The sequence below is a fragment of the Lactuca saligna genome, chromosome 3 (genome assembly GCF_052625555.1).
Source record: "Lactuca saligna cultivar CGN05327 chromosome 3, ASM5262555v1, whole genome shotgun sequence".
Classification (NCBI taxonomy): domain Eukaryota; kingdom Viridiplantae; phylum Streptophyta; class Magnoliopsida; order Asterales; family Asteraceae; genus Lactuca; species Lactuca saligna.
Genome location: NC_136419.1, coordinates 103,683,099 through 103,694,101, shown reverse-complemented (window position 1 = coordinate 103,694,101; position 11,003 = coordinate 103,683,099). Strand labels below are relative to the sequence as shown.

Genomic DNA, 11,003 nt, shown 5'->3' with positions numbered 1-11,003 from the left:
GGTTTTCAAGGGCCTTATTGGGCCAAAAGCCACATAAATAATTGTAATGGGCCGAAAACCCATTGTTTTTGCCCTTTGGGCCGTGGACTCGTAGGAGGGCCTAATGGGTCGAAAACTTCCATATTGGGCCTTATAATTTCGAGTATAATCAAAACTAGCCTAAACATTTCTTTTTATTTTTTCCTCTCTCTCATTCTCGGTTATGTATACATATATATATATATATATATATATATATATATATATATATATATATATATATATTATGGGGATATTAAGAGGATGACACCTCACTAATATCTCCCATACATCCATGTTTAACCCTCCATGTATTAACCTAACTAAACCTCTATTTCTCTTCCTTATTAATCTCGACCGGGAACCACTCCCAACCACCTTCATTTTCATTCTTCAAACTACCAAAACTTCTCTCTAAAGAACTCTCAAGAAAAATCTCATTTTCCCGCACCAATTTTGTGTGTGCTTGTGTAGGAGTCCAAGGAACACTTCACTAAAAATCCATTCATCTCGGTAAGCTACTCTCATTCAAGAAAGCTTAACTTCATGTTTATGTTAAACTTACTTCTCTTAACACTCCATTTCGTGATTTATGCTCCTAGAACCTCCAAAGCTCGAAAACTCATCTCAAGGAAGCATCTAAACCGAAAACTCCTACAAACTTCTTCCAAAACCGATCCATCAACCCTAAAGTGAGTTCATACTCCCTATTTTCGGTCTTTACTTTATTTAGGGGGGGAGAGAGAATACAAGTTGCTTTGTGTAGATCTATGTGTATATGCATGATTATGTGTGTTTTTCATGATATGTGTTGTGATTATGCGTTGAAAACTTCATAAACTCGAAAAATATGCTAAAACATGATGATATTTGTAAAACAAAACACTTGATGCAACTTACTATGAAAAGAAAAGGATTAAAACATTTCAAGGATGTTGAAAACTAAGAAAATCGTGTAAGGGGCCAAAAATTGACAAAATAATCAAAAAGTGAGGTTCTTATGTTACTCATGATTTTGAAAGGGCCAAGAAGGGTTATTTTTAAATAAACATGGATCTTTATGATATTCATGATTTTAAAAGGGATAAAAGTGTAAATTTTCACAAATAGGCCTCAAATTAGGCCTTCACGGTTTTATGGACTAATTTTGGCAGTTTTTTACTTTTGTGGACTTGATTGTCATTTTTAACAAATTTGAGCCAAAAATGTTATTCTTCGGTTATATGGGCTAAAAATGATAATTTTATTAAACTTGGGCCAAAAAGGTTAATTTGTATGCTTTTGGGCCGAAAATGTAAAATTTCATACAATTGGGCCGAAAATATCAATTTCATTAAAATGGGACCGAAAAGGCACATTTCTATGTATTTGGACCGAAAATGTCAATTTTCATACATTTGGGCCGAGAATGTTAATTTTCATAAAACTGGGCCGAATATGATATTTTTGACAAAAGTTGGCTAAAAATTTTATTTTATTTGAAACAAGCCCTTAAATGTAAACTTTTGGTCTTAAGGGACCTAAAGTGACATTTTTACCAAAAACATGCCTAATTTGTAAATTTTTAGTCTAATGGACCAAAAATGTTAACATTACAAAAAGTGGGCCTTTTATGCCATTTTGGTAAATAACTGAGCTGGAACAAACAATACAATAACAAACGAGTTAATTACATCAATTTCACTTCTATTGTGCTTGAAATATACAATACATGTTTAGTGGACCTTCGTTGTTCTTTTACATGTTTATTGGGCATGGAATATGCAATACATGTTTAGTAGGTCTTAGTTGTCCTTTTACATGTTTATTGACCCTTGAATATACAATACATGTTTAGTGGGCCTCAGTTGTCCTTTTACATGTTTATTGGGCCTGGAATATACAATACATGTTTATTAGGCCTTAGTTGTCCTTTTACATGTTTATTGGGCCTAGAATATACAATACATGTATAGTGGGCCTTAGTTGTCCTTTTACATGTTTATTGGGCCTGGAATATACAATACATGTTTAGTGGGCCTTAGTTGTCCTTTTACATGTTATTGGGCCTGGAATATACATTACATGTTTGTTTGGCCTTTGTAGTCCATTTACATGCTTGTGGGCTTTATACATTCACATACATACACTTTGGGCCTTATATACTTACAACATACTCAGAAAACATTATTTACTACGTTAAATAGTGTGATACAATATTCTCGTAAATTCAGTTAAGTTTCTTGTGAGACACGTATTCATCCGTACCTACTTAGCGTACAACTTTAAGTCTTGTAGTTATAACCCGAGTCTCCTAGAGGGAGAGCGAGAGTTTGTGTATAGATCCATATGGGGTTGACACCCCACACCTGAGTTGTTCTCTACGACTAGACTAGATCAGTCTAGGGTGACAAACCTTACCTTAAACAAGTCGACGCTTGAAAAACGTCATAATGGTCAGATCAGTCATATCAAGTATGGTTATAACAAACTCATATAAGAAAATTAACTCCATTTTAAAATTTACGGAATACATACATACACAGCTTCATAACTCGAAAACACACATACACTGGTCTTATGGTTTTAAGACCACTACATTTTATAAACAGAAAATATCGGATTTTCTGGGAAACATACAGTTATACAATGTCTTCTACTTACATTAGAAAATATCGTATTTTCTGGGATTACTCACTGTATAAATTTTCAAACAATAACACACATGCATTAATACAAGATTGGACACAAACCATTCAAACCATTTTCAGAAAATATCGAATTTTCTGGTGTTTACAAAACAATACAAAACATTTTAATCAAACATGTTTATGAACTCACCAACATTATATATGTTGATGTTTTCAACTTAACTTGTATTCTCAGGGAATCGTTAAGCAGAATGGTCAACAGGAACATGTGGAAATTGTCATATTTTGTTATCATCATATATTAACTATTTGGGACATGTACTATTTAATACAATACTTGATGTAAACAATGATGGTTGTATTTTGTATGTATGATGATGGTGTTTGTCATGTTTCATTCATATTCACTGTGATGATATCCCAAGAAGAAGTCACCCAGCCCCCGGACGTTTTCGTCGTACTTTTCGGTTCGGGGGTGTGAAAAGACTGAGTTGATTTGATTTGATTGTTAGTCTGAAGGTCACCACAAGTCAGTTTCGGGAAACATAATCTTGAACCATAAGATTGACCTTAGATCCATGTATCTAGTTCATAACAAGATATCATGAAGATCAAAAGAATTTAAAGTTATCAGATTAGCGCTGTTCCGGCGCCTGATTCGCCCGTTGATCCCTCTCGCAATGTCACCATACTGAAACATATGACATAACCACTATCCGAATACTCCTCACTGCTGCGAGACCAAACATATTCATTACCAGGTTCCCGGTCTTGTCTCGGCCTTTCCCGAATCGAGTACCGATCCTCTGCTTTCAGTAGTACGGGCCCATACTACCTTCCAAATCTATCCGTACCTTCCTCAAGAACTGCTTCGACTCCACCAGGTCCCTTTTCTACTACTACTGCTCCCAGCACTACCTCATCCTAGGCTTACCCTAGGGAAACCTCTGACTCAACTCAAACCAGCCCTCAGCTGCTGAAGGTCTCATTGTGATGCCAATTATCCATCACCTGGATACCATCACATGTGACGAGGCTCAGATAATCCTTCAAGTAAAGGACTCGTTCCTACAACGGTTAGACTCAAATGAGAGCTGCGAAATAGGACTAAATCCAACACTCTGAGATTATTCAACCCTGATCACATGTGACGTGTCGTATCCACCTAATGGCTAACTCCCATCACTCAGAATCCCACAATGCACAAAGCAAGCAGCATTCAGACAAGGGAAAAATCTAACCATAACATACTCAAGCAATCATATCCACATAGCAAGAATCTGAACTAGCATGCAACACAACTCATAACCTCAGGCATAACCTAAACAGGCTATCCTACTACTATCTATTTAGCACTATCATGCATATCAAAAGCACATATAATAGACACATAAGGCATCCTCCCTAGATCCTTAGTCCTAATCTAGCATGCTGTTCTACTGAAACTGAAACTGAAACTGGAACTGAAACTGAAACTGAAACTGATAATCACCACATAAACTTGCATGGGTAATTTGGGAGTACTTACTTGAGCTCGGCTGATTGCATGCACCACACCCTTTTCTCTTTTTAAAGTTCTTTTCTTTCTAAAATTTCTTTTTTTTTCTTTTTCAAAAACTCTTTCTTTCCTCAAAAATTTCTTTCGACAATGTCTTTCTTTTGAAAACCTTTTACCATTTCCTTAGTTTGAGTTCAGACACACTCGAAGTGTATCCGAATCCCTCAAACCAAGGCTCTGATACCAACTTGTAACGTCCCAAATATCACCACTAAAATTTTCTTTTTAAAACATTACTAAAACCATATTCATAAAAACCGTATCATAAATCATAACATAATTTCGTAGCATTAATTTGAAATACAAACTTATTATCAGAGTAAAACATCCCAGGCTAGCTGACTATGGTTTGTGCACTGCAATCTTTCCGAGCTCCTCTTTTGAAAACTGAGTACCTGAAACCAAAAACTGAAAATTGTAAGCACAAAGCTTAGTGAGATCCCCCAAACTACCACATACCATACAATAACATATAAAGCACATACTAGGCCTTGCCCACTGCATCGGACCGAGGTCCGGACTAACTGGGGCCTTGCCCCCTGCATCGGACCGAATTCCGGAAACTAACTGGGACCTTGTCCCCTGCATTGGACCGAAGTCCGGACTAACTGGGACCTTGCCCCTGCATCGGACCGAAGTCCGGAAACTGACTGGGACCTTGTCCCCTGCATCGGACCGAAGTCCGGACTAACTGGGGCCTTGCCCTCTGCATCGGACCGAAGTCCGGAAACTGACTGAACATAGCTTAGCATAACATATCAACTAGCATGAACACATATACTGCATATTGCATAGGGCCGTAGCCCGGAACACATAACACATAAATCCTGTTTGAGCCACGAAGGCATCAAACATACTAACTACTGCATCGAACCGAAGTCCGGAAACTACTGCTAACTGAACGGGTCGGCATTGTCGCCTTAGACCCGTTCCTACTGGAAGGAAACTCACCTGAACTGCTGAATTCTGCTGCTAACCCTCGGACTGCTAACCAACCACCATCTGAAACGCTGCTCCTTTAACTCTCCGAGCTACCAATAACAAAGCGACACTTAGCCTGACAGACCTCTAAAAGTCAACTAACTCAACTCCGATCAAAGTCAAAGTCCTGGCCAAAGTCAACCTTCCATGTTGACCCTACTCGCCGAGTCAGCTTACTGACTCACCGAGTTCACTGATTTCCGAGTTCTGTCCTGTCCAACACACTGAGTCCCCACACAACTCACTAATCTGAGCGTTGACTCTAAGGGTTTGGGGTTTCACGACTTGACTCGCTGAGTCCAAGAACAGACTCGCCGGGTCCAAGGCAATCTTCAACAGACTCGCCGAGTTGTTCATCCAACTCGTCGAGTTTGCCTCCATCTTCATACTACTCGCCGAGTCCACTCAAAGGACTCGCCGAGTCTATTCTGTCCTTAATCCATGCAGTGGCTTTTCGAGCCAAACAGGGCTTCCAACTCATAGATCCATACTTCTAAGGCCTATCCCTCACGTAAAGTGGCAAACTTTACGTGTAGATAAAGAGATCTAGGCTTAAAACAATCCAAACTAGGGTTTAAGACAAAGAGGCTTCACTATCAACCCAAGAACAGATGCTTTATGACTTTCTAGGCCAAGATACACTTAGATCTGAAGTAGCAACTTCAGATCTGGGCTTCTAACTCGAAATAGTTCTTAAGCATGGCATAAAAGCCCCGAATCTCATAGCCAAGGTTGATCTATTAAGCAAAAAGGGAAGATAACAATTTATTACCTTTAAATGCTCAGAAATGTTCCACCAACTCTGGATCCAAGGCCCCCTTCTTGCTCCACAATGACTATCTTCTCTCTCAAGCTCCAAAAAGCTTCACCAAGGGTAGATCTTGCTCCAAAACGATTATGGCGGCTAGGGTTTAGTGTTCTGTGTTAGATAGGCCGTAAAGGAACCCTAGGGGAGAGAATGAGACGTTTAAATAAGCTCCAAGTCCCGAATTTAGGGTTTTCCTTGCTCAGACCAGACTTGCCGAGTCACCTTGGCCGACTCGCCGAGTCGGTCGCTTACACCTCGACCCGGATCCCGCTCGGACTCGCCGAGTCCCTCCTTGGACTCGCCGAGTCTCCCCTTAAAATCAGGGTTTTATTTCTTTTCTTGGCTTTCCAAACTTGGGTGTTACACTTCATATCCACAAAATCGTCTTAGAATGAACTATCATTTTCTTTCACCATGTCCTGGCTTAACTCTATTTATTTTGTAAACAACATATTAGGGTGGTATTTGTTTTTTTTTTTAAGCCAAAATGTCTGCAGTCTGCGGAACACATCTGCAAGCCTCTGCGGCAAAAGAGGTGGACCAAATGTCTGTAGTCTGCAATAAGAAGACTGTTTGTTTTTTAACGTCTGCAGCTGTTGAAATAAATTGATTTTTCAAACTTAATTTCATATCATAAACATTAAAAATGCATTTTCAGCAAAAAAAAAAAAAAAAAAAAAAAAAAAAAAAAAACTGCACGGTGGCCCATGTTTTTTTAGGTTAAAATGTTGTCTAAAGACTTTGAAGACCGTATTCTATGTCTGCGCCAAGAAGACCTCGCACAGATGTTTTTTGATATGCGTACTTCCAAAAAACAAACACTCTGCGACGGCATATGTTTGCGCGGCGCAGAAAAAAATGATTGCGCAGATCTTCACAAAAAAAAACAAACAACCCCTAAGTATAAGAACTTACATATTACATCACATAATAATTATAAGTTTACTATTTTAAGTCCACCCGAGATCATAGTTTTACAAAATACATACTACAACAAACAGTATAACGTTTTTAGGTCATTACATTTATCAGAATAGTACATGTCATGAAAGTAGGGTCCACACATACAAGCATATATATATATATATATATATATATATATATATATATATATATATATATATATATATATATATATATATATATATATATATATATATATATATATATATATATATATATATATATAAAATGACAAAAATGCATAAATTGTCCACATGGTTCCTAGGATCCGGGATATAGTCCCTAACTTAAAAAAAATGTGTGTGGTTTTCTATTTAAATCATGAATGGTTTGTCATCCACCTAAAAAGATTTTTAAGATCCTTTTTACAATAAATTTTAACTATCCTTAACTTTAAAAAAAAAAAACACAATAAATAGTTGGCTTCAATTTATCTTTTTTTTTTGTCACTCTCTCTAGCAATAAAACAATTATAAAAATATTTAAAAGGTGTCTGATGTGTGTACCACCTCGTTCCTCACGACAAACAACACCAACCTATTAGGCAGCTGGACACCATCACCCTAACAAATTTAGGAAAAGTCAATGATTGTTGATCGTCGCTACTAGGAATGTAATCGAGCCGAACGTTCGACGAGAAGTTATATTATGTTTGTTTATTTAATAAATGAATAAATACGAACACAAATTCTCGTTTGCTTAGTTAAACGAACGAACCTGAACAATAACCTCGTTTGTTAATTTATGTTCATGAACGCTTGTTTACGTTCGTTTATGTTCGTTCGTTTAAATTTATTTATGCTCATATATGTTGAGTTATTTTTTTTATTACATTACAATATTAGATGTTCGTTTATGTTCATATATCTTCTTCAATTGTGTATGTTTATTAGAGAGAGAGAGAGATTATTTATTTTGTTTTTGTAAAAAGGTTTAGTTAAAATTAATTATAAAAAGAAAATGAAAATATAGGGTGCGAGACAACTATTATATAAATTGAAAAACATTTTATAAAGTTTTTTAAAATTAATGATTATATATGAGAAACCACATACCTTTTGTCTAAGATAATTAATAGCTAGGAGTACACAAGTTTTTTCCTTAGTATACAACAATTTGATTGATTAAATGCTGAAGAGCATGTGCTCGAATCAACAATTTGATCAATTATGTGCATGTGCTCGAATAATGGCCATTTGATAGTCCAATAAGTCTTTGGGATTAACTAAATAAAGTCCACCGAACAAAATTTCCCATAACAAGGCAAACATCATTGAAACTAATTCTAGCGTCCAACTATCTTAGTTAAATAGATAATAAAGTTCAAAAACACATCGAAGTAAGTTCAAATTCTAAGATTCCCTTGATTCTTCAACTTCATGATTACAATCTTTTCTTGTTGATGGTTCTTCCTTTGTGCCTCTTGATGACATGAACATGAAGCAGGTTGCCTTTCACATGAGTAAATTGAAGTGTATTACTCTTCTTTATGTCATTACCCTTCCAGAAATCATACCATCCTTTTGTTAGGTTTGGTAAGTTTATCTTTCCGTACTTGCTTACCCCCACTTTCCAGATCTTCCCTTCGTTGGTCCTCAGACGCACACTGTCGTACCTATTCAGTCTGGTGGCTTTCCAAAAAGTCATTGTCATCGGCTGCCGTACATATACGTACATACTTTCCATTAAATTCTCCAAGAAAACATATTACTAATTATATAACTATGGGGTTATACTTTCAAGATTAATTCATAGGTACTTTTTAAACGTTTTATATAGTTACAAAGTTTATAATTTTATGTAACCTTTTGTATAAGATGGTCAAAAGTGGGTTAACTTTGTTATATTAAATACAGTTAATAAAAATATGTTTCAGTGATTGATAAAGTTGTGAAACTGTATTGCATTTTTTTGCAATTAATCTTATTATAAAATAAAAGCTAAATGCAAAATAATAATAATAACAATAATAATAATAGTAACAATAATAAGTTCGCTCTATTTTATTAATTTTTGCTAAATAGTATATATTTTTCAATGTATCATATATTTATTTTCTATAATTTTATTTAAGTAGTACGTAGATATTACATAAATTTTACATAAATATCATAAAAAATGTACGTAGTATGCTATATTAAGTAGTAAAAAAAATGTCTTCCGTGTATTTGTGAAAAAACAGTGCAAGTTGTTGGATTTTTTTTTTTTTTTTTTTTTTTGCAATTAAAAATGCATTAATTAATTAATTAATTAATATACCAATTGATGAAGATAGGATTTCCGGAGAACCTTCCTTATCGACTTGTGCACCTTTTGCAGGGAATCATCATCATCGTCATCGTCATGATTATTACTGGTTTCTTCTTTCACGCAGCGTATCATCCCATCACCTGCACCTCCGCGCATCACCTCAGCTGTCACTTTGTCCACCAACAATAGGCGGCGATCGGCGGAGGGCAGTATCGAACGGAAACCACCTGAAGACCTAACTGGGTATTTGAGACAACCATTGGGTGCATAGAAGAAGACCTGAAAGCTTGAGTTTGGAGAAGCAGAAAGAAGCCAGAAGACAAGAAAGTCGCCCACTTGAAGAAGATTGTCCTTAACGAATTTGAGCCATCCATCCTTAAAGTAGTGTTTGTCTTCGTTCTTTGAGTATTTCACAATCCATTTGACAGCTGATTTGGGTTTCAGAACAAGTGTTTGTTTCTTGTTGTTGCCGTTTTCCAAAAACTTTTTCGCAAAAGCAGTCGGCAATGTCTGCAAAATATGATGAATAAGTGAAGGTCTGTGTGATTACAAGCAACGAAAATGGTGTGTGAGAGGGAAGTAAAGAGATGGACTCACAAGGTAGTCTACCGAGTCATTTAGTAATATCTTGAAGAAGGAAGCTTTATCTCCATTGCTAAGATTCATTATTGACTGAACAAAGAATAAAGAAGCATCAGCGGATGTTAGCCAACCCCATAAAAATAACTCTGAATTTTAGCCTTTAAAACTTAAATATACGGTTGGGTTTAATGTTCTTGACTGGATAGATGCTCTTTTATTTTCATTTTTTTTATACCTTTAATGTTTAGTTATTGTTGGATAAGCTCAAATAGTTGTCGTAAAGGCATAAAAGGCAACTTACCTAATGAAGCAGCGGTCAGCGATGGCGGAAGGAGGAGGTACAGGTGGGGGAGTGCCTCTTGAACTTTTTTGATATGTGGGTTGTAGAAGGGGAGGTAAATGACTAAATGTTGATATAAAAATTAAATGAAAGATTAAGCTACAAAATTATTATGTGGCACATTGTAAATTATAATTTTACTTTGTGGAATGAAACAAACGCTTATAATGTTTTATAATTGGTCAATCACTATCTAAACTCATTTTTTGATTTTATAGGGTATAAAATAAGTTATCATCTGTTTTTTTAGTCCTTTAACCTCTAATACATATAACCATTTGAACCCAACAAAACTCACCTTGTCCGCTCATAAAGGCAAATAAATAAATAAATAAATAAAAGTTTAGAGATCATTTAAACCAAAACGCACATTAAAAACCAAGGCGTATTTTACATGGATTTCATAGTCTTGAAGAATGAAGTTTATCTCAGCCTCTGGAAATCTCTATGTACACCGTACATATAAAATATGATTGTGTATTTATCAAATGAAACACTTGTTGTGGTATTGTAAATGTCAATACACTTGAATAGATATCCAGTTGTGAATCTGATTTATTGTAAAATTTTAAAATATATGGTAAGTATAGCTAAACACATTGAATTCATACTCTTCAATGGTATTGGTCAATCCAGCTTATGAGATGAACAATGCTCATGATCATTAAAACTAGACCTTTGCATGTATACATATTTACAAATCTATACAAAACCATTTAAAAACTTACAAGTAAACCAAATCCAGCAACCCAATAAACAATCTATCGCATCAGCTTTCAAATTCACCCCGTTCCCAAAAAAGAATAATTACCAACACATACACGCCACAAAACTTAAATATAAACCATTACAAACCATCATTTCGTCTACGGA

At 35.7% G+C, this 11,003-nt stretch overlaps 1 protein-coding gene across 2 annotated transcripts; it reads right to left on the bottom strand.

Annotated features, from left to right (window-relative positions):
* Positions 1-8,125: 8,125 nt before the first annotated feature.
* Positions 8,126-10,195, bottom strand: LOC145033876 (B3 domain-containing protein REM-like 1). 2 transcript variants are annotated; one of them, XM_078982367.1, is made up of 4 exons: positions 10,092-10,195; positions 9,806-9,880; positions 9,218-9,718; positions 8,126-8,614 (listed from the first exon to the last, which is right to left on the bottom strand). In XM_078982367.1, the coding sequence occupies exons 2-4, from the start codon at positions 9,872-9,874 to the stop codon at positions 8,342-8,344; spliced, it is 843 nt and encodes a 280-aa protein (XP_078838493.1). In that variant the 5' UTR covers positions 9,875-9,880; positions 10,092-10,195; the 3' UTR covers positions 8,126-8,341. The 2 variants fall into 2 exon arrangements, with proteins under 2 accessions (XP_078838493.1, XP_078838495.1); XM_078982369.1 differs by lacking the exon at positions 10,092-10,195 and having other exon boundaries at positions 9,806-9,987.
* Positions 10,196-11,003: the final 808 nt, after the last annotated feature.

Bases quoted from the DNA above. Each gene is read 5' to 3' on its own strand.
- LOC145033876 (XM_078982367.1), bottom strand. From the start codon at position 9,874: ATGAATCTTAGCAATGGAGATAAAGCTTCCTTCTTCAAGATATTACTA. The intron at 9,719-9,805 runs GTGAGTCCATCT...CATATTTTGCAG, and splicing joins ATGACTCGGTAGACTACCTT to ACATTGCCGACTGCTTTTGC. The intron at 8,615-9,217 runs GTATATTAATTA...TATGTACGGCAG, and splicing joins AATCCTATCTTCATCAATTG to CCGATGACAATGACTTTTTG.